A 24,864-nucleotide genomic window follows, 5' to 3' on the forward strand; every position below is an offset into this window, starting at 1 on the left:
AAGGCGCGGTGGCCGTCGGATCAAGATTACACCGGGTTGGACAACAACGCCCTTGGGCTTAGCGGTTCAACTCATTTGTATCCAGGGGCAAAACTGGGAATGTGTAATAGCCCTGTTAAATAGGATGAGGGAGCCCCCATCTCCCTTACCTCCTCCAGTTTTCATTTTCTCCTTTAGGGTTTCTTCCTCTAGTTTGCTTCCATGTATGAGAGAGGTCCACAACTCAAATTGTGACTTGGTTTTGAAGAAATCGGTGGCCGTAACCACCGTATGCCCTCCGGGATTCATGATTTAGTTGTGTTCTTGATATGATTTTGGTGTTCTTCACGAGCTCCTTTTGTCCCCTCTTGTTTCCCCTCTCGTTTCTTCGTTTTGGGATGGTTTTGGTTCGTTCTTGTTGCCTTGGATCGATCAATGACATGAGTAGAAGCTTTCCACCGAAGGAAATCCACTAATTCCTCACGAGATCGCAGATCCGAGCAATTTAAGTTCTTGACCTATTTTTTGAGGGATTCTTCAATTCCTTCGATTCACGGAGTTAGAGTTTGTTTCGGGCCATGATCCTTTAGAGGTTGCCTTTCTACTCGCTTGTGAACCCTTGTGCAAAGTTTCAAGTCATTTGGAGTTGATTTGATCTGCTCGTTCATACCGGACGTGTCCGATATGATCTAGGACGTGTCCGATATTTCTCACTTTGGAGTTTTGAGCTGAAATTTGGTGGAGACCTTCCCTTGGTGTCTAAAGAGCTATGGTTAAAATTTCATGATTTTTGGACACCATTTGACGGGGTTTTAGATTTTTCTCTTTTGGTCAGCTTGCTGCTGAAAATACCGGACGTGTCCGAGATGATACCGGACGTGTCCAAAAATACCGGACGTGTCCGATATTTGCAGGAGCAGTGCTGTTTTCTTTTGGGAGTTTGCTCGTTTGGGCTTCGATCTGTGTTCCGTTTGCTCTGTGGTGACCCGCTGTGTTCTGAGGGAGCATCCACCCTTCTCTAGGGTCGTGGTCATCAAGTCTTTCGTGTATGCTTTTTGGGGATTGATGTTGGGACAGTGGTCGAAGATTTCGAAAGAAATTTGAGGCTCCCATTCACACCCCCCCTCTGGTCGCCGTTTCCGGTCCTTCACTATCAATGAGATATGTTTTTTTTATAATTTCCATGTCGGTTCTCTATAAATTAAATTTTATCAAATTTTGAATAATTGGACTTTGGACAAATGTTAATTATTTCTTATATTTTAGGACACACAAAGTATTAATATTTATCCTATAAATTTGTTCACAATTTGATAGTTTTGATATTTTTCCTATAAATTTTATCACAATTAGATAAGTTTGACTTAAATAGAACTAAAACGACATACATCTTCTAAATGGACAAATCCAATCTACTTCCCTTCCTCCAAAATCTCAAAGCAATCTAACGGTCTGTCTCCCATGATCTTGTCTGTCATCTTCGTCGGTTCTCCTCTTTGTCTCTCTGTCTCTAAAGAGTGAAGGCCTATACTCTCCAATAACAACAATCGAATTGGTCGAGGGCAAAGTGAAGAGTTCGCAGGTCGAGCAGATAGCGCTCTACGAGAGTGTCAACAGTCAACACTTATTTTATCTGTGCAGCATTTGTCCGGTTCTCCCTCGTCTCTCTCTGCCAGGAGCTGGTGCATGCACTCGATTATTCTGTTCTAGATCAGTTTCTTCTTTCTTCTCCGTATAACAAAATTTCCCTGGATGAAAGGAAAATGTTCAAACGTGTGCGATCAAATGATTTGTAGTTGCATATGCTATTTGTTTTGACGAACATGTATGTATACACGATATGTACTATTCTCCATTCACCTTGGGGCTTACAAACTAGGACCAAGGACCAAGCGAAAAGGAGGAAGAAGGCGTCACATGGTCGCGCGAGGCCCTTTAGATAAGAATGGCCTCGTTTTCCTTTACACATCCTTTAGCTAGACATTTTGTTTCTCTTCGAGAGACTCGTGACAAACTTTTAGCCATTTAACTCGCCCTTTGCTACGCACAAGTGTTCGCCTCCGAACGGACGATTTCGGTTGCACCAATTGAAATATTTGCCAATCTTACGTACTACATCGTTTCAAAAGAAAATGATACTCTACATACTTTCCAGATCGACGGTTTCTTTTGTCACACTCACACCTGATCGTCGACAAATGGTAAGCCCAGCTTAGGCCCTGTTCGCTTGAACCTATGAGTCGTACCGTTTTAGTGAAATAGCAGTATTTTTCCTCTCAAAATAAATCAGTATTAGCGTCGGCATCTATCGTTTTTTTTGGCCAGCCCAACGTGGCCTTAATCGTCACTCGTCACGGACGACCTGCACACGGCACACGGCACACGGCACGGCGCCAATTCCTTCGTCCGGGAAGCCATCTCGTGAAGCAGGTAGGCAGACTGACTGACAGGTACCTCAGTGTAGAGAACTCCGTTCCACGCGCTAAATTTTAGTTCTTGTCACAATGTATGTTTGACACTAATTTGTAGTATTAAATATAGACTAATTATAAAATTAATTACATAGATTGAGACTAATTTACGAGACGAATATATTAAGTCTAATTATTCCATAATTTGACAATGTGGTGCTACAGTAAATATGTGCTAATGATGAATTTATTAGGCTTAATAGATTCATCTCGTAAATTAGTCTCCATATGTGTAATTAGTTTTATAATTAATTTATTTTAATTCTCCTAATAAGCATCCGAACTTTTGATGCGACAGAAACTAAACTTTAGTCCCGAAAGTCACTACACTTCCACATCAATCATTGAGAAACGCATAGAAAGCCGCCGTCGCTGGCAGTGACGAGCCCCCAAGTCACTGCACTTCCACATCAATCATTGAGAAACGCATAGAAAGCCGCCGTCGCTGAAAGTGACGAGCGCTCGCAAACAAAGGTAGCGGCGTTTTCTACCGAGGAAACGATAAAATTTTGCGCGGCCGCGATCAGCGCCGACTCCACCGAGAAATGTCGTGCACGGGCGGAGAAAAAGCCCGTACGGGTCGAGAAGATAGGAGCCAGGTTACCGCGTGCTGCCCCCATCCCTCTGCAAGCAAAGAAACCTCGCTTCATTCGTGGATTTCAGCATCAGATGGATCATGTCACCGTCTCAGACTGTGCAGCTTCGAGAACTATGCGTGGAGATCGATGCACATGCACATAGGAGTGCAAACCTCCATTTTGACTGACTTTATGCAATCGCTTAACGCATAAGAGAGGTCATCTGCTTTTCATTCAGATGAAACTCCTCTTTTTTCATGTAGTCATTAAATTTACTAATATGTCATAATATTAAATGCAAATAAAACTCCCACCGAGACTACTCTAAAATCAAAATCAAACCCAGAGTTCCTGCGTAGCATTGCGTGTTTAAGCTGAAGTTATACTACCATTTAAAACGGTACTTGTGGAAATTTTCTGCCAATCACGTACGTCACGCATGCATAGTTTATACTTAATTTCTTAAGGATACACTGCTCTCGTAGTTATCGTAGAGTAATTTACACGTCAAGCTAGAGACGAGAACGAGGAGAAAAGTGGTGCCATGACACATGAGATGACTAATTCTGCACTGGCAGGGCGCGATCCTCCTAGCTTGAGTACCCATGCATGGGTCAGCGTGCAAAGACGTCGTCGCTCCCCGCCTTGACGGCGCCGAAACCCCCGCGGCGCGACGGCTTCATCGAGGAGACAGCGCAGGCGCCGCCGTCTGGGCCGAACTCGCACGGCGCATCCTCGGCGATGGTGTCCATGGTCGCCGCCACGGGCCTCTTCCGCGAGGGGGCCCTGACGGCCGGCACCGCCCAGCCGACATGGCCTCCGGCGCTGCCCAGCATCTTACCGGCCCCGTAGCCGACGGCCTCCACCGTCGCCGGCTCCGGCTCCGCCGGCTCGGCCGCGACGCGGCGCTGGCGCCTGCTGGACGCGGCCGCGGCGCGGAGAAGGTCGTCGGCCTTGTCCGAGCTGACTCGGAGGCGCAGGGACGCGGCGCCGGAGCCGCCGAAGCCGCGCCCCACGATGCCCGCGGACGACCCGGACGGCAGACCGCGCGCGCACCCGGACATGCCGCGCACGTAGAGGTCGCAGGCCGAGTCGCACGCCCGCGACAGCGCGCGCATCGGCGCGGCAAGGCACCCGCAGCCGCCGCCCTTCTTCTTCATCCGCGCGCGCGTGCTGCGTGGACTTGGCTTCGGATCCAGGATCCCGAGAGAGACAAGGACGAAGACTGCAAGCTACTGCGAAGCTAGCGTGTCTATGACTATGAGGCGTGCCGATGAGGCTCGCGGCACTTTTATAGAGCAGCAGCAGTAACAGAGATGAGGTCCAGGCGCGCGATGGCTATAGGCATGTGTGGGGCCGGGCAGTGATGAGCACAATGATGGCAACCCTGGGTGTTTCCTCCGGGCTGCCAGTAACGTACTCGTCTAGAACGCGGCAAAATTCCTCCATTTCTTTTTTTTTAATCTGAATGCGGCAAAGTCCAGGACTCCACGTGCTGCTCTTGGAAAAGTACCAGCGATTTGCTTCGTTTGATGGGTCTGTGTACATAGCCTGTTCGTTTGGCTGTGGCATGTCGTAAATGATCGTAAATTTTAGCTGGAATAGTATTTTTCTCTCATATAAATTAGTCAGCAGTATTTTTTTTATGAACCAGCAACGATACGAACCAGCGAACAGGCTGATACTTTGTTTAACGTTGGTTCGCTTCGGCGAATGGCGTGGCCGCGTGGGGCCGGCAGTTTTCAGCAGGGGCCGTACAGGGAAATGGTCAGAATTCGCGCATATTCTGCTGGAAATCGAGAGGTGTTTGTCCACGGTTTTGGGACAGGGTCCATATCAATTGTGAAGCTGTTTGAGTTGAGCTGGCCGAAGAGAACGGGGCCGCGGGCGGCGGCTGATGGGCCATCGACCATTGGTGGCCGGATACGCTCATGTGTCGGTCGAAGTTGATGGTTTAGCGGTGCTACCTGATATCACGACTGTAGTAGTGTTGCCTGTAGGCGGTAGCGTTTCTTCAACGCTGGTACCCTAGTGTAGAAAAACAGAGTTGTCAAGTGTCAGTCAACCAATGAAAAAAAGAAATCAACGGCCCAGTTGGGGCTGTACTAATCATGCCACGCCAGAAATCGCCGTGAATTGGCCGCTAGTTTCGGAATTTTGAAGGGAAAGACTACACAGACAAATGGCACAGCCACGGTCATGCACGAGTGACAGTTATTGGCGTCTAATTTCAATCGAGAGGCGGACTTCGATATCCGACAAACCACTTGACAAAGCCGGAGGGAGAGAGACGACTTCTTTGTGTGCCAATTGCCAAACCATTTCATCAGAAAAGAAAAAAAAATTACGTAACCCCCTGAGATTTGGCACTCTGGCCGGTCCACCCAAGGAGCTTAAAACCGTCTAACCAGCATATTAAAGTTTGCTAAACCATTTAACTAACCCCCTGGAATTATTTTGGCAGCTGGCATTCCAACCTGGCAGACTATCGGACCCGTGCGACCCCAAATACGGGATTCCCCTCCTTCTCTCACCCTCTCGGCTCGTGTCTCTCGCCCTCTCCTGCCTCACTTGACTAACTGCATCAATTTTTTTTTTCCGTGCCCACCCACGGGTAAATACCTAGTGAAGAAACAACTCTACTTTTCTACTGGTTACTTTATGTTTTGTCTGACGAATTGTTTTTCTTACACTATTGAAGGCGCAAGCTTTGATTATTAATCTATATTACTAATGACAAAATATAGTGTGAAGTATGATGTAGATGCACATTGACAAACACTCATGCACTCATCCTATAAACACATTCAAAAGCTTATATTGAACCCATCACGATCACCTATCACTTTGGGACATTTAATTTTTTACCATCACAAGGAACACCAGCATAACATGTGTCACTGACACATGAATCACTGATATGGTATTTTATGTACCATCCGCCACCTTAAGATGCAAACCATGTAAAACTTCCTATCACTTTAAATAATTAGTTGAAAAATATAAACAACTACAATTCTAATTGCAGTTCGCTAATAGAAATGTGATCCTAACATGCACTCTAACTTCTACTTAACTTGAGCATATGTAACTAGCTTCAGAATTTCGTATCTACACACCCTTCAATATACTAATTATTATAAGTCTATCTAAGCTCCTTTCAAAATTTATTTATGATAACTATAGATGAGTTTTTCTTTATCTTTCATATTACTAATTACTCCATTCAATATGATGAGCAGCACTATCAGCTATGTGCGCAGATTGATTGGACTTGTCCACACGCCTCCTCCTCCTTTTTTGCTCCTCCGCCACCTTCTCCACCCCTCGCTAAATCCAAGGAGAATTCTCCTATGTCAGGGCAAGAGCCCTCGTCTTCATGGTATTCCGCCAACCTCGATGGCGCACTACCACCACCGCCATTGCTAATCCTGGACACTTTCTTTCTCCGGTCAATTTACCCTCCTCCTTTAGCCGGCATTGCCTAACTTATTAACCAGCCTCTCCCATCGCCGATGAGCGACGCCCCGCCCGCCGCCCCACCTTACCAACCGCTATCACCGGTCTGGTGGCCTCCGCTGTAGCCCCTAACCCCCGAAGCCTGAAACCTAACTCTGACAAGTGGTGAGGTCTTTGTCTGCACCCTCATCTCCCCATATGTGTTCCTTGTCTCCACCTATACAATGGGATCAGATGGTAGTGGTGTGCAATCAAAAGCTCTAAGATCCGTGCATCAAAAATTAAGCATTTCTAATTCAATATATTTAGCATTCATCTTACTTCCGATAATAACTGATGTGCAATATAAACATTGTGTTGCTTGACTTTAATTCACGTGCCTAAATTTGATCGGAGAGAGTATACAATTTGGGTCTGTCTCTGTGGCAGGTGACTGATGGTTTGCTTAACCATTAGTCATGTTTTGTGATGTATTTTTTGATGTTTGCATAATATACATGTTGTTCTATAATGTCGTGATGTTCACGTAGTATATATGTGATGTTCTATGATGTATTTTGTGATGTTCAAGTGATACACATGTAATGTTCCATTATGTTATGTGATGTATTTTAATGTTCAGTTATGTTCTTAGGTGGCTGCTAAAATACATGTGATGTTCTATGATATATTTTATAATGTTCTGTGATGTATTTTGTGATGTTCGGATAGTATACATGTGACGTTCTGCAAAATTTAACTGACAAGAAAATAAAATATCAAGCAACTACATTTGAGTAAAACTCATACAATTTTGGTTGTCTTGGTACTACTATTGGTAGAGTCGTAGAATCACTCCGTATATCATGAGCGAGCATCATGACTGTAGGCTTTTTTATGGGTTAATTGGATCTATGCCATTATAACTTCTTCATTTCTGAAGAACGCCATTACTATTCGCCTATTTGGAAGTATGCCATTACAATTCTTCGTTTCCCATAAAAATGCCACTGAATACGTATGGACATAGCCTGGGCCTAGCTGCAGGCATATACGAAGATGTATACTTCATCTCCCTGTCACTGACACGTGGGCCCCACATGTCATCTTCTTCTTCCTCCTCTCCTCATCTCTCTCCATCCCGACGTGGCCACAGCCACGTCCACGTCGAGCAGCACGCCTGCAGCCCGCGAGCGGCAGTAGCAGCACGCATAGCAGCAGCAGCACATCGGTAGCCCACGAGCAGCAGCAGCAGCATGCATAGCAGAGGTGGTCGGTGGCCGTGAGGCGCATGGCGGACTTGGTGTTCCGGTCACCGAGGAAGGCCGGCGAGTGGCAGAGGAGGAGCGGTCCACGGCGAACACACTGGTGGGGCCCATGACACCGGGAAGGGTACTGGTCATGGCTGTTGCTGCGCAGAGCAGAACTTGGCGACGACGGCGAGATTCGGTGAGGATGGAAGGAGGTGCTCTAGGCACGGATTGATGCCAAAGAGCTGCTGCTTGGATGCGTTGTCTCCTTGCGATGCCAACGGAGGAAGCGGCGAAGTGAACGGTGGTGTCTCGGGGCTAATCGAAGAGCTCGACCCCGGTGCGGCCATGGCGGCGGTGGCGCTTGGGAGAGCGCGGCAATGGCGCTGTGGGCACAGATCGACGACAAGAAGCAGTGGGGCGGTCTCGTGGTGTCGCTGTGGTGCCAACGATGGAGCGTATGGAACCGAAGGTGGTCTATGGTGGGAGGTCGGGGAGCTCGGGCTAGGCCCGGCAATGGTGACGCGGCGGCCTGGCGCTCGGGATGGAGAGAGAGAATAGGAGAGAGAGATTCAGAGAAGATGAGGAAGAAGATGACATGTGGGACCCGCATGTCAGTGATAGGGAAGATGAAGTATACGTCTTCATATACGTCTGCAGCTAGGCCCAGGCTATGTCTACGTATTCAGTGGCATTTTTATGGGAAACGAAGAATTATAATGACATACTTCCAAATAGACAAATAGTAATGACATTCTTCATAAACGAAGAAGTTATAATGGCATGGATCGAATTAACCCTTTTTTATCCGTATCCAATATGCATCCGTGCCGAACACGCACCGATCCTCGCCCCCACCTCACCTCACCTCACCTCCTTCGTCGGCCGCCACGCCCAATTTTTTTATTTTTAGACCTTTTTTGAAAAAAAATCACAAATATGCCCCTGGAGGTATGATTTCAAAATCTAGACCCTTAGTTCGGCGCCATCGATGGTGGCGCTGAGGTTACACGTCTCAGCATTATATATTCTGGCGTCGAGCTCAGCGCCACGTTGGTGGCGTGGACGCTGACATGGCAGCTAGCTCGGCACCGTGGATCTTGGCGCCGAGCTCGGCGCCAACAATTCTGACGTCAAGCCCTCTCTTACGTATGGGCCCTCCCTTCCGTTCTCTCTTCCTCTCTTTCTCTCTACCAAGCCGTTACCGCTGCCGCAGCATCCCCGCCCATGCCCACGCTACCCTGCCCGCCCCCGTGCCACAGCGCTCGAGCCCGCATGCTCGCGCCCTCGGCGGTCGTCCCCGCCCATGTCTCCGCTCCTGCGCCTACCGTCCCCAGCCCCGTCCGCACCCTCAGCGGCCATCCCCGCCCGAGCCCACGCCATCCTCGAGCCCTGCAGTGCCTGGTAAAAATTGTGAATATGCAATATAGGTACTTAGCTTTGATTGTAATGTAGTAGTTCGATTATTTGTTATTTACTAGTTAATGTGATGACTCAGGTAGTTGATTTAGTTAGTGATCTAGTGAGATAGATATATTGATGGATAGAAACATAGATACATAGGTACATAGATATAGTTAGATATGTAGATAGATAGAAACATATATACATAGGTACATAGACATAGCTATTTTATGAGTGCACTATATATATACATAGTTATTATCTTATTTACTTAGTTTGTAGTTAGAAAGTACTTGTTAGGTACTATCTATCGTCTAATTTGGACTAAAGGACATGTGTTCCATTATGTGTTTGAACTAGATGGACAACCTAGTGACCATATATCATAGAGGCACTGTTGAATGCAGTCGCTATGGATATGTTGAGTTTGTTGACATACAAAGCATGCCTGTGCTATTCAATGATAGGCCTTCATTTAGTGAGATTATTGCAATGGCTTGGGAGGAGTTGCATTGCCTTGGATATGATGATGGTATTGCAGTTGAGGGTGTACTGCACCTAGGTTCTCCCAACATCCTTAGGCGAATGTTCCCAATTGGGTGTGCGGATCAGTGGGAGAACTATGTGAGATCGGCTATAAAGAGCCATCTGCAATGTTTGGACGTGGTTGTGCATTGGGTGTTAGTTGATCCCATCCCTCATGGGTTTTCCCCACCAATGGGTCAGCGGGCACACTTTGACCTTCTTGTCCTAGAACCTGATATGGATGTGGAGGTTGCACCTATGGTTTCTGATGCTCAATCTGCCCCCAATGAGGTAGTTGAAGATGCTTGTCAGACTCATGATGTTGTGGTAGATCCTCCTCATGAGATCCCTTTGACACAGAATCATCCAAGTAAGTGTCTTATCTGCATGGTTATTGGGAGCTTACCCCCTTCCTTACATCCATTTCTTTTATTCTTTCCTTATTTTTCTACTTATGTTGCAGGAGACATTCCCGACAATGTGGATGTGCCCCCTGTTGCTACACAAGTGCACTGTGAAGATGGATTCCGTGGCTTCAATAGTGTTGAAATTATGAATGATTCGGAGCCATATGAGATGGCAAGGGCTCTTGATTCTGATGATGATCGCCCTATTGGAGAGCTGACAGAGAGTGATGTTGAGATGCTGAGGCGTATCTTTCCTGACCGCCATGATCCAAGAGTTCACGAGTTCAGCGATCTTGCTCATTCCGATCAGGCGTGTGCAGAAGGACGTGATGATGAGCTCATAGAAGCTCCTGAGGCTAGCCCTAACATGGTAATTGAGAATGGGAGGGTATTCAAGGACCTCCCTGCATTGAAGAGGTGGTTGTAGGCATTTATAGTGATATGAAAGAGACTTTATAAGGTCTTGCATTCATATGTGAAGCACCATTACATAGTTGTGTGTGACAAGGAACGTTGCCCATTGAGGGTTTGTGCAAGGAAGCAAAAGGTCACTAGAAAGTGGAAGATCACAAAAGTTGTCAGGCCACATAATTGTGCTGACCATGTGCTGACACTGAAGCATCAGTAGTTGACATCTACCCTCATTGCCAAGTGGTTGATGGGAATATTGTAGAGAGAACCCAACATGAAGGGTAGGACAATTATCAGGACCGTTGAGGCGTTGTATAGAGGTTATGTGATAACTTATGGTAAAGCTTGGAGGCTAAGCAGCAAGCATGGAAGATGATATATGGAGACTGGGAGGATAGGTATGAGCAGCTGCCAGTACTTTCCAATGCAATCAAAGCGGTGAATCCAGGCATGCATTATGAGTACATCCTAAAACTAAATGCATGGAAGGATGGGAGGCAGATATTCTTCCATGCTTTTTGGTGCTTCTCTCAGTGTGTCGAGGCCTTTAGGCACTGTCGTCTCGTCTTCTCTATTGATGGTACGTTCTTGATTGGCAAATACCAGGGCACACTTCTTATAGCCATATCCTATGACGCAAACAACAAGTTGGTTTCTTGGGCATTTGCTTTGGTTAAGAAGGAGAATAATGATAGCTGGGGATGGTTCGTTGTGGTAGAACCGCCTAATCTAATGCCTCCTAGGAGTACTTATCTTCCATTAGACACTAAGTACACAAGGAAAGACACTCAATTACACGGTTCCGTCGAGCACACCTCAAGGGAGAACCAAAAATCAACATTTTTCCATCAGGATCATAAATGAGAGAATAAAGCTTACAACATTCTTAAATCATTTCTTACATCACTTTTCATGCAGCATCAGAGTATAATATTTGTTGATTATAACAGCGAAATATACCCATGCTATTAGAGTTATGAATTATTTAATTTAACAGTGGAATATAAACATGTGATCAGAGTTACAGCGGAAATAAATATTTATTCATGATATGATGAAGCATTGATATATAAACTATGACAATAGATTATAAAACTTACATTTATAAAACAATAAATGAGAGTTATAAATAAAGACTATGATCATAGCGTAAAGGAATCCTCTCTGAGCCCATCAGGAGGAATCCACACACAAGAGTCAGCTCTAGCATCCGTCTGTTACCTAAAATAGGGAGAAATAAAACCCTAAGTACTTAATTATACTTAGCAAGACTTACCCGATAGGAGAAAATAAAAGACTCCAAGGATATGCAAGGCTATCTGGCTTGTGGGTTTATTGCATCTATATGAGCATTACTAAACGTGCGTCCTTATATTCAATTTTATTAGCAGTCATCATTAGTCATTAACTAACCATTCTATGTAAGCACCTGTGCTACTTTCAAACAGGTGGTAAGCAATTAGAATTATTTTACCATCTTTTATCTTCTAGTTCTTACTACGTTGCTAGACTATAGACAAGTCATACCAAATCGCCGATGATTTGTGAATCAATGTGCCCAGCTGTGTACCCCAAAACACACACCCCGCTTGTACCCTAGGCACAAGCAGGACTAACCCGCCACTCTCCTGTCATGAGGTCTAGGTCCCTGTCCAAACTTGGACTCTAAGCCCCCGCTCCTAAGTCTCGGACTCAGTGCGGTGCTTAGACCTCCACCATTCTCGTCTCCAATTAGTCGGTCCAAAAAGAGCCAGAACCCACGACAAGAGAGCAACAAGCCTTCTCTGCGCCCATACACAAGTATGTGCTCGGGATAATAAGTCTGTGACCTGCCTAGAACCCAATGCAACGACTGGTCTTTAACCGACATAGGCAGAACAAATGCAATCCGAGCCTCGCTCGAATGCCAAACCAAGTCTAGATCCAAAGTACCATTCCGCCCGATCTCCAATTATCATATATATATATATATATATATATATATATATATATATATATATTCCAGGTGATAATAACATAGTAACAACAATAATATATTTCCTATTTCTCATGAGAGGCAATCACTCGGCTTCTACTAGAATCTTATAGTATAGCAATCTACATGATCCTGTCATACTAGTAAGACTCATAGGATAAAGATATATATGCAAGTGGGTTCCATTTAACTCCTTAAAACTTAATGCACAAGCAAAAGATAAAGTGCAGAATAATAGGGGTTATGCACCGGGGCTTGTCTGGGTAAAATATAACCAAAAGTTAGTATTCAATCTTTGTGTCCTGATCCCTGGTACCATCTTTTTAGCTACTCTGTTTGATACCATCGATCCATCATCGTCCCTATTATGGTATGCAAAGCGATGTAGAGATGATACAATAATTAATTAACAAGGCAACAACAACAACTTTTAAAATAGGGTACATACTATGAACTAACAAGCTAGCTCTGATGATTAACGTACTAATCTGCATATCAACATCGTCGAGAAAGGTGTAATTTCCCAACAAGTGTTTTAGTTATACAAACCCAGTTGTTTTGTTATTCCATTCTATCGGTTTAATCTTTATTCGAAATAGGGCATCATTATCTATCTAGCAAACTAATTATTCTAGAGCTACAAAAATTACAGCGAGCAGCTAATAATATTAGTACTTTACTGTGAATTTTTTAGAGTCAACACTATCATCGATTTATCACAGAAATTCCTAAAAGTTAATATTTTAACAATACTAAACATTTTAAAATAATTAGGGCAACCCTGGAAACATTTTAAAACTAGATGAACCAATTACGCTAATAGATAGATCATGATTTTAGGAACTTAACAAAATTAGTTTCATAATTTTTGGACAACTACACAAATTTATATTGATTTTACAAGTTTATTTCTGAAACTAAATTAGCAATTGCTTTAGAAAACTAAAAGGGCCAGCGGGCACCAAATCGGCCCACGCGGACGCGCGGCCTAGGCACACAGCACACGCACGCGGCCCAGGCGGGGCGCCGAGCAGGCCACGGCCATAGAGGCGTAGGACGAGTGGCCCAACAGGCCAGCACACGCGGCATGGCCTGGGCACGGGCGCGCATTTTTGCAGAAAGGACCCTATAGTTTTACCAAACCGATCCACAGTCTAGCATACACTATTCATGTGAGTCACGTTAATACACTTAGAACCCTATATTAGTTTCTATTTACACTTTCTCACCTTCTCCCTCCTTAAAAACAGAGCACGGTAGGGGAAACATTCCGCCGACCGATAGGACGGCTCACCGGCGGTGGTGCTATCATGGGGCGGCGCGTGGGGCATCAGCGGCTCTGACCGTACCCGTGGACGGCAACAACATGACCGGGCGGGGCTGGTGGAGCACCTGCCATGCGCGTAGCGGCGAGGCGGCAGCGGACTGGTGCGACAACAGCGGTGGTGGCCAAGCTTGGGCTCGCGTAGGACAACGCTGCTGGGTGCTACAGTAGAGACGGAGCGGTGTGGGTGAAAGGTCCTAATGGCTAGAGGGGGATGAATAGACTATTAAAATTTTCTACAACAACACTTAACAAACCGGTTAGACAATTATGAGGCAAAGCGAGTGTTGGGCTAGCCTACTAAAAATACAAGCCACCTACCATAATTCTAGTTTATGTAGTTTCTATCCATACAATAACTACGTCACTATACTAAGTTAGTGTGCTCTCAAAGGCTAACTAAAGAGCCACACTAACCAAACTAACAAGCTCTCACAACTAGCTACACTAAAGAGCTTGACAACTAGTTTGTGGTAATATAGAGAGAGTGAGCAAGATGGTTATACCACCGTGTCGAGGAATGAGCCAATCAATCACAAGAATGAATACCAATGAAGACCAATCACCTTGAAATCAAATGATAACACAATGATTTTTTACCGAGGCTCACTTGCTTGCCAGCAAGCTAGTCCTCGTTATGGTGATTCACTCACTTGGAGGTTCATGCGCTAATTGGCATCACACGCCAAACCCTCAATAGGGTGCCGCACAACCAACACAAGATGAGGATTATACATGCCATGGGCAATTCACTAAAGTACCTTTTGGATCTCCATCGGGGAAAGGTCAAGAACCCCACACAATCACTACGATCGGAACTAAAGACAATCACCAACCTCCGCTCGACAATCCTTGCCGCTCCAAGCCGTCTAGATGGTGGCAACCACCAAGAGAAATAAACGAATCCCACAGCGAAACATGAACACCAAGTGCCTCTAGATGCTAACACTCAAGGAATGCACTTAGACCCACTCCCAATCTCACAAAGATGTTGAATCTATGATGGAGATGAGTGGGAAGGCTTTGGCTAAGCTCACTAGGTTGCTATGTCAATGCAAATGGCCAAGAGAGTGAGCTAGAGCCAGCAATGGGGCTTAAATAGAAGCCCCCACAAAATAGAGCCATTGTACCCCTTCACTGGACACAACACAGGGTGATCGGATGCTCTAGTCAGATCGACCAGACGCACCCTTCTAGCGTTCGGTCAATGGATGGTTGCCACATCACCCCTCTCTTTAAATATTGAGCGCCCGATCCCAATGGTCAAGTGATGACCAAACGTAGCATAGTGCCACGACCGGACGTAGGACCCCAATGTCCGGTCACTTCTAGTAAGGTTCTAGCTGTGACCGGACACGTCAGTTGAATCATGACCGGACGTAGGACCCCAGCGTCTGGTCATTTCCAGTAAGTCTCCACTCATGATCGGACGCGTCTGGTCATACTCGACCGAACTCACCCAGTGTCTGATCACTCATTGTCTTCTCTGTGCACTGCCACGTTAGTAGGACCGGACGTAGCCAGCCAGTGTCCGGTCATGAAGTGACCCAGCGTCTTCACTGCTTCCATTGACCGAATGCTCTGGTCTAGTTGAGACCAATGTTCGGTGCACTTTGTGGCACCCTATCTTCTCTGTATAGGGCGCTGATGGCACCGTCAGACTGTCCACACTCTACGGGTAGACACTCCGCTAGTGAAGTTTCTAACCCTTGCTCAAATGTGCCAACCACCAAGTGTATCACCTTATGCACATGTGTTACCATATTTTCATAAATGTTTTCAAGGGTGTTAGCACTCCACTAGATCCTAAATGCATATGCAATAAGTTAGAGCATCTAGTGGCACTTTGATAACCGCATTTCGATATGAGTTTCACCCCTATTAATAGTATGGTTATCGATCCTAAATGTGATCACACTCACAAAGTGTCTCGATCACCAAAACAAAAATAGTTCCTACCACTTATACCTTTGCCTTGAGCCTTTTGTTTCTCTCTTTCTTCTTTTCAAGTCCAAGCACATAATCATCACCATGGCATCACCATCATCATGTCATGATCTTCATTTGTTTCACCACTTGGAATGTGCTACCTAACTCATGATCACTTGATAAACTAGGTTAGCACTAAGGGTTTCATTAGTTCACCAAAACCAAACTAGAGTTTTTAATCTCCTCCTTTTTGGTAATTGATGACAACCCTTTTACAAAGATATGAATTGAAATTCATTTGAATCCATGTTGCTTGCCCAAGCTTATTTACCATGTGTAAAAGGATATGGATAAGTTTTATAAATCCCATATGTTAGCAATTGCTCCCCCTACATATGTGCTAAGAGTTTGGATTGTAGCTTGCACATATGCTTAGATAGAAAATATAGGAGACAATAACTACCAAATGATGCTAGGGTATAAAAGATGGACATTTGAAGCATGATACCAATCAGAGTGCACCAATATACCATCCTTAGCACCAAGGTTAGCTCGATACCACTTGGAAATGAAATCACTAGATAACCTATGCATGCTACTTTTTCATTTCATCATTCAAACCTACAACTAGCATACACCACACAAGCATGGATATTGAAATTTAAAACTTATGCCATACAAGCAAACATATGAAATGCACATTCAAATACACCATACAAGTTCATGAGCTTGCTCCCCCTACTTATGTGCTCAAAATTTTAATTGATCCCCTTCCTTTGTTATATCTCTCCCCCTATCACTTATATCTTTATTTTTTTGTTGTCTTTTTACTAATATCTTTCTTTTTCTCCCCATGTACTAGTATCACTAATATCTTTGTTTTTCTCCCCTTTGTCATCAAAGACCACAAATGTTCAAAATGTGGATAGGTTGAGAGTATCAATGTCAATCAACGGGGTAAGGATCATTTTTCTAAATTTGGTTCAATCTAGAATACTTGCCAAAGATATTTAACTCAGTTTGATCCAAGAACAAGCTTCTTCACACCTTCTTGTACCATGTTGAGTTAAACACTTAGAGCTCATTTTCTAGATCAAACACTAGGTTTATAAGCCCACAAACATGTCATATGCTACCACTAGATCAAAATAAGCATAGAAGCAATAGTGGTACCATATACTCATCAAATTCATTTGATTTTCATGAATGAGTCTATTAAATGTGAAAAATGACTAGATGCACTAAACATGTCCTTAGCAAGGATGTATGTCATGTCAATCAACTTCTACCTTGGATTGCTCAAAGAAGAGGCATGTCATATAAGTGGGGAGGTGCATCAACACATATTTAAGAAATCCAATATGTTCAACTCATTCCTTAGTATGCAAAACCTTTTCTCATCCAATGGCTTAGTGAATATATCGGCATGTTGATCTTCGGTGTCTACACTCTCAATGCAAATATCTCCTTTTTGTTGGTGATCTCTTATGAAATGGTGGAGGACATCAATGTGCTTTGTTCTTGCATGTTGAACCGGATTGTTGGTTAACTTGATTGCACTCTCATTGTCACACAGCAATGGCACTTTCTTGAACTTGATTCCAAAGTTACTCAAAGTGGTCTTCATCTAAAGTATTTATGCACAACAACTACTGACGGATATGTATTCGGCTTCAGCGGTTGATAATGCAACACTATTTTGCTTCTTTGATGTCCATGAAACAAGTGATCTTCTCAACAATTGACATATGCCCGAGGTGCTCTTCCTTTCAACCTTGCATCCTGCATAATATGAGTCGGAGTAACCAACCAGCTCAAACTTTGCTCCTTTGGGATATCACAAACCAATATTTTGTGTATGCTTCAAGTACCTCAATATTCTCTTTGTAGCCTTCAAATAACTTTCTCTTGGTGAGGTTTGAAATCTTGCACACATCTATACATTAAACATGACATCCAGCCTTGATGCGGTCACATAGAGTAGGCTTCCAATCATAGACCGATACAATTTTTGATCCACCATATTTGCACTTGCATCACTATCCAAATTGCCAGTTATTCCCATTGGTGTGCTAATGGCTTTGTTATCACTCATGCCAAATTTCTTGATCATGTCCTTGATATACTTGTCTTGACTCATAAAAGTACCATTTTTCAATTGCTTGATTTGAAGACCAAGGAAGTAACTTAACTCTCCAATCATGGATATCTTAAACTCATTAGCCATCATCTTTCCAAACTCTTCACAAAAGTCTTGATTGGTTGATCCAAATATTATGTCATCAACATAGATTTGCAACACAAATAAATCTTTTCCAATCTTCTTAATGAAAAGAGTGGTGTCAACCTTGCCCCATCATGAATCCTTTAGAGAGTAGGAAGTCCCTCAATCTCTCATACCATACTCTAGGTGCTTACTTCAAGCCATACAATGCCTTCTTCAACTTGTACACATGGTCGAGCTTTTTGTCATCTTCAAAACCGAGAGGTTGCTCAACATATACTTCTTTATTGATGTAACCATTGAAAAATGCACTCTTAACATCCATTTGATAAAGCTTGATGTTGTGGGCACACGTATAGGCTAGCAAGATTCAAATTGCTTCCAATCTAACAACCAGGGCATATGTTTCTTCAAAGTCAAGACCTTCAACTTGTGTATATCCTTGTGCTACCAATCTTGCTTTGTTCCTTACTACTATCCCATCTTGATCTTGCTTGTTTTTAAAGACCCATTTTGTTCTAATCACATTATGTCCCTTTGGTCTCTCTACTAATTCTCATACTTGATTTCTTGTGAAGTTATTCAATTCTTCATGCATAGCATTCACCCAATCAACATCCTTCAATGCTTCATCTATCTTCTTTGGTTTAATAGATGACACAAATGAGAAATATTCACAAAATGAAACCAATCTAGATCTTGTTTGTACACCTCTAGAAATATCACCAATTATAGTCTCCAATAGATGATCTCTTGCAATATTGGTTGGTTGGAGGATTGGAACTTGATTGATTGTATTTACTTGATCATTAGGTTGAGATGATGTACTAGCCACTTGATCTTGTTCATTGTCATGAGAGCCACTTGTACTAGTTTGAGTTGTATCATCTTGCACATTTGAGTTAGAGAGCACTTGTACTTGATCATCTTCATCATCATTCACTTGCTTAGGTCTTAATTCACCAACATCCATATTCTTTATGGCATTTGAAAGTTGAATGCCTCTAACATCTTTCAAGTTCTCATTGTCTTCTTGTGAACCCTTGGTTTTATCAAATTCAACATCATGAACTTCCTCAAGAGTACCACTATCTAAATTCTAAACTCTATATGCATTGCTAGTGGTTGAGTATCCAAATAAGAATCCTTCATCACATTTCTTGTCAAACTTGCCCAATCTAGTGCCTTTCTTCAAGATATAGCATTTGCAACCAAAGACCCGAAAATATGTAGTGTTGGGCTTTCTACCATTCAAGAGCTCATATGGTGTCTTCTCTTTCAATGGATGATAATAGAGACGGTTGCTACAATAGCAAGCCGTATTGATAGTTTTAGCACAAAAGGATTGACTCACATTGTACTCACTAAGCATAGACCTTGCCATATCAATGAGTGTTATATTCTTGCTTTCAACAAGGCCATTTGATTATGGAGTGTACTTGGCCAAGAATTGATGTCTAATTCCAAATTCATCACACAACTCATCAATTCTAGTGTTCTTGAACTCACTACCATTGTCACTTCTAACTCACTTGATGGTTGTTTTAAACTCATTGTGAATGCCCTTGACAAATGATTTGAATGTTGCAAACACATCACTTTTGTCCACTAGAAAGAATACCCATGTGTATCTAGTATAATCATTTACTATCATAATGCCATATTTGTTGCCACCAATGCTAGTGTATTAAGTTGGCCCAAACAAATCTATGTGCAATAACTCAAATGCTTTACTAGTGCTCATTATGTTTTTCTTATGATGTGTGTTTCCAACTTGTTTGCTGGCTCGACAAGAGCTACAAAGCTTATCCTTCTCAAACACAACATCTTTCAAGCCTCTAACCAAGTCATGCTTAACCAATCTATTCAATTGTTTTATTTCAACATGACCAAGCCTTCAATGCCATAACCAACCCATGCTAGACTTAGTGAACAAACATGTAGATAATTTAGCTTCACTAGCATTGAAATCAACCAAGTATAGATTCTCATATTTAAAGCCTTTGAAGATCAAGTTAGAGCCATCTACACTTATGATCTCTACATCATCTATCCCAAATATGCATTTGAATCCAAGATCACACAATTGAGCCATAGATAGCAAGTTGAAGTTTAAGCTCTCTACTAGCAACACTTTGTAAATGCTCATATCATTGGATATTGTAATCTTACCAAGCCCCTTGACCTTGCCTTTGCTATTATCACCAAATGTGATACTATCATAACCATCATTGCCATTGGTGTAGATTGAGTAGAACATTCTTGCATCACCAGTCATATATTGAGTGCACCCACTATCAAAAACTCAATGCCTTCATCCGGCTTTATAATTGCCCTATAAAAGAAGATCAATTCTTCTTAGGAACCCAAACTTGCTTAGGTACTTGAAGGTTAGTGACCAAGCTCTTTAGCATCCAAATGGCTTTCTTCTTTGAGCCTATCCATGGTTTACCAATGAACTTAGCCTTTACACCATTTGCACCCTTGGTAAGCATATATAAAGAATCAAGCTTAATTGAGGATATATTAGTATTTTTGCTTTTGTTCTTGCACTCATGCTCTTTATGACCAACTTGCTTGCAACTAGTGCAAAACTGACCATTGTTTTTCACAAAACTAGTCTTGTGAGGAGCAAAGGCCGCCTTGCCTTTCTTAGGGGTATAGCTCAATCCCTCTCTGTAGAGAGAAGCTCTTTGGCTACCCAAGCACATAAGCAAGCGGTCCTCACCACCATAGGCCTTAGCCAAGGTGTGAGTGAGCTTATTGACCTCCTTTTTGAGGTTCTCATTCTCAACCATTAGTGAGGCATCACTACTAGATAAGGTGGAAGTAGAAGTACTACAAAAAGGGTTAGCGGGAGCAACAATGATAGGCATAGATAATGATTCATCAATTATATCACAAGTTAAGCCTATATCACAAGTCTTAACATTCTTCTTTTTATTTTGTTCATTAAGCAATGAGGAATGAGATTTTTTAAGCTTCTTGTGAGCCTTGCCAAGCTTCTCATGGGATTCCTCTAGCCTCTCATGAGTTGCACTGAGCTCATCAAAGGCTTACTTAAGGGCTTTTAGTTCCTTACGCAAGCTTTTGCATTCCCTTCTCTTAATGTCAAAGTGTTCTTTAGAATCTTCTAGCATGTCAAATAGTTCATCCTTAGTAGGTTCATTATCATCACTATCACTATCATTTTCATTATCATGTTCTTCATCACTTCCATCATCATAAATCTGTACCTTAGTGGCCTTAGCCATGAAGCATGATGAAGTGTCAAAGAGAGAAGGCTTTTCATTGATAGCAATGCTTGCAAGTGCCTTCTTCTTGGTGGTTTTGTCATTGTCACTATCATCATCAGCACTTGAGGGAGCATCACTATCCCAAGTGACCACATACGAACCACCCTTCTTCTTCATGAAGGTCATCTTGTTCCTCTTCTCTTTCTTTTCCTTCTTTTCCTTCTTTTTGTTCTTCTTATCATCATCTTTGTCACTATTGTATGGACATTGAGCAACAAGATAATCCTTGCTTCCATAATTGAAGCACCTTCTTGACTCTTCCTTGTTCTTGGATGAAGATTTCTTTCTTCTAGCACGATAGCCCTTCTTCACCATAAACTTGCCAAATCTTTTGACTAAGATAGCCAGCTTTTCATTATCATCATCCCATGAACTATCATCTTCACTTGATGTTTCTTGCTTTGCCTTGCCCTTGGATGATGTGGCCTTGAATGCCACACTCTTCTTCTTGTCATCCTTCTTGTCATCTTTCTTCTCCTTCTTTTCTTCCTTCTCATTGTCACCTCTATATGTATCATCGGTCATTATATCTTTCAACACTTGGTTTGGTGTCATGATGTCCAAACCACTCCTTACTAGAATAGTGACTAATGTGCCAAATCTTGAAGGTAAGCATCTTAAGAACTTGTGGAAGAAGTCCTTGTCCTTCACCATTTTTCTAAGTGCTTTGAGATCATTGACAAGCACTTGAAGCCTATGAAACATCTTCGGCATACTCTCATCCTCTTTCATCTTGAAGCTTGCAAACTTTTCCTTGAGAATGTATGTCTTTGCACCCTTCATGGCTTGGGTGCCCTCAAATGATTCCTCCAATTTCTTCCATGCCTCATGAGCTCTCTCAATGTACTTGATTTGCTCAAATGTCCTCTCATCCAAAGCATCATGGATGGCACTAAGAGCAATGCCATTATTTTGGAGTAGTATTTCTTCGACAGCGGTGGGAGCCTCTTCATCATCAATCTCAATCCTGGTCTCTACGACCTTCCAAGCCTTCCTATTGATTGACTTGATATAAGTTGTCATCTTAGCCTTTCAATAGGGATAGTTTGAGCCATCAAATTAAGGTGGCTTCTTGGTGTTGTTGATTTGAGCCATTTTTACACCGAAGGTTGTTAAGCCTCAAATCACGGTGACCTCAGCTCTGATATCACTTGAAAGGTCCTAATGGCTGGAGGGGGATGAATAGCCTATTAAAAATTTCTACAACAACCTCCGCTCGATGATCCTCGCTGCTCCAAGCCATCTAAGTGGTGGCAACCACCAAGAGTAATAAGCGAATCACGTAGCGAAGAACGAATACCAAGTGCCTCTAGATGCAAACACTCAAGCAATGCACTTGGACTCACTTCCAATCTCACAAAAATATTGAATCTATGATGGAGATAAGTGGAAGAGCTTTGGCTAAGCTCACTAGGTTTCTATGTCAATGCAAATGACCAAGAGAGTGAGCTAGAGCCGACAATGGGGCTTAAATAGAAGCCTCCACGAAATAGAGTCATTGTACCCCTTCATTGGGTACAACACATGGTGACCGAACGCTCTGGTCAGATCGACCGGACGTACCCTTCCAGCGTCCGATCAACATATGACTGCCACGTCATCTCTCTCTTTAAATACTGAGCGCCCGATCCCAATGGTCAAGTGATGACCGGATGCAGCACAGTGCCACGATCGGACGTAGGACCCCAACGTCCGGTCACTTCTAGTAAGATTCTAGCTATGACCAGACACGTCAGTTGAATCATGACCGGATGTAGGACCCCAACGTCCGGCCATTTCCAGTAAGCCTCCACTCACGACCGGATGTGTCTGGTCATGCTCGACTGGACTCACCTAGCGTCCAAGCACTCACTATCTCCTCTGTGCGCTACCACGTTAGTAGGACCAGACGCAGCCAGCCAGCATCCGATCATGAAGTGACCTAGTGTCTGGTCAAAGACCGACGCCAGCGTCTTCACTGCTTCCATTGACCGAACGCTCTGGTCCAGTTAAGACCAGCGTCTGGTGCACTCTGTGACACCCTGTCTTCTTTATATAGGGCGCTGATGGCACCATCGGACCGTCCGCACTCTACGGGTAGACACTCCATCGGTGAAGTTTCTAACCCTTGCTCAAATGTGCCAACCACCAATTGTATCACCTTGTGCATATGTGTTAGCATATTTTCACAAATGTTTTCAATGGTGTTAGCACTCCACTAGATCCTAAATGCATAGGCAATGAGTTAGAGCATCTAGTGGCACTTTGATAACCACATTTCGATACAAGTTTCATTCCTCTTAATAGTACGGCTATCGATCCTAAATATAATCACACTCACTAAGTGTCTCGATCACCAAAACAAAAATGGCTCCTACCACTTATACTTTTGTCTTTAGCCTTTTGTTTCTCTCTTTCTTCTTTTCAAGTCTAAGCACTTGATCATCACTATGGCATCACCATTATCATGTCATGATCTTCATTTGCTTCACCACTTGGAATGTGCTACCTAACTCATGATCACTTGATAAACTAGGTTAGCACTTAGGGTTTCATCAATTCACCAAAATCAAACTAGAGTTTTCAGCGAGGAGGTGCGCGGCCATGACCAAGCTCGCCTGGCCATGGCACGGACTGAGGCGGAGCTCGACATGGTGGCCACATGCGGCCGTGGCAGGGGAGGTGACGACGGGCGGCCACGGCGCACCGGGGATGGTTGTGGTGACACAACCACAGCGGGGGACACGACATGGGGCAACGCGGGGCTCGGGAGGGGCAGCGCTGTGGGCCTACAGAGCGCTCGCACGTGCTCGCGAGGGGGTGGGGCGATGGGCGGACTGGAGCTAGGGTGCCTCCTCCATGACAGCAGAAAAAGAGAGGGAAGGGGAAGCAGCGTGAGGCTCGGCCTCCACGTGAGCATGAACACAGGGGTAGGTGAAACGAGTAGCAGTTGTAGCTCGATGAGGTGGAGGAGAGCAGCCCGGTGTTGGCTAGTGAGCGTCGCATGCCCGTGACGATGGTGGCACTGAGGCGACGGAGCGTGCATGCGGAGTAATGACGCCGCAGAGGTGGGTCGAGCGGTCACCGGCTTAAGTGTGAGCTCAGCGCTATGCTACCTGCCCGCGCGCGTGCTTGCTTGACTTGTTGTTCACTGCTACCGCGGCCAAAGGCCCAATGACCGAACCCGTTTCATTTTCTTGATGTTTTAACGTAATTATTTAGTGGCCAAAACAAGCTCCAAACATACCAACCACCATATCATCACAACGTACTTAGTTTGGTGCAACCCACTAAATAAAAATATAGCACTAGTGTTTAACTAGATTTTCTATAATTAATTTGTCAAAATGGCATTGCCTACCAACATTTTAAAGTTAAGGCTCAGTTTTAGACTAACAGCTACTACCACTTTTATCGAAAATTTTGGGATGCCCAAACATTATTAATTTCACCCAACGAATATTTCACTCATTAGCCCGCACTACATACTAACACATGAAGCGGGATACTTAAGCATGCTTTAGCTATTTTGGCCCAAATACTCTACCAAAAATGGTATCCGCAACATAAGTTCATTGCCCCGCCAATTGAATGAAACGTTCTAGTTTGAATTACGGATTCGATTTCGAAGCTCTCAGTATACTATTGAACAACATTTACTCACCAAAACAAAA

The 24,864-nt window shown here is 43.7% G+C and overlaps 1 protein-coding gene across 1 annotated transcript; it reads right to left on the minus strand.

Moving 5' to 3' along the window:
• Positions 1 to 3,431: 3,431 nt before the first annotated feature.
• LOC136459090 (uncharacterized) lies at positions 3,432 to 4,305 on the minus strand. Its single transcript, XM_066458995.1, has one exon. The coding sequence runs from the start codon at positions 4,186 to 4,188 to the stop codon at positions 3,643 to 3,645; it is 546 nt and encodes a 181-aa protein (XP_066315092.1). The 5' UTR covers positions 4,189 to 4,305; the 3' UTR covers positions 3,432 to 3,642.
• Positions 4,306 to 24,864: the final 20,559 nt, after the last annotated feature.

This window comes from Miscanthus floridulus, chromosome 6 (assembly GCF_019320115.1).
Source record: "Miscanthus floridulus cultivar M001 chromosome 6, ASM1932011v1, whole genome shotgun sequence".
NCBI lineage: Eukaryota > Viridiplantae > Streptophyta > Magnoliopsida > Poales > Poaceae > Miscanthus > Miscanthus floridulus.

Excerpts from the sequence above, each read along its gene's own strand:
- LOC136459090 (XM_066458995.1), bottom strand. The coding sequence starts at position 4,188 with ATGAAGAAGAAGGGCGGCGGCTGCGGGTGCCTTGCCGCGCCGATGCGC.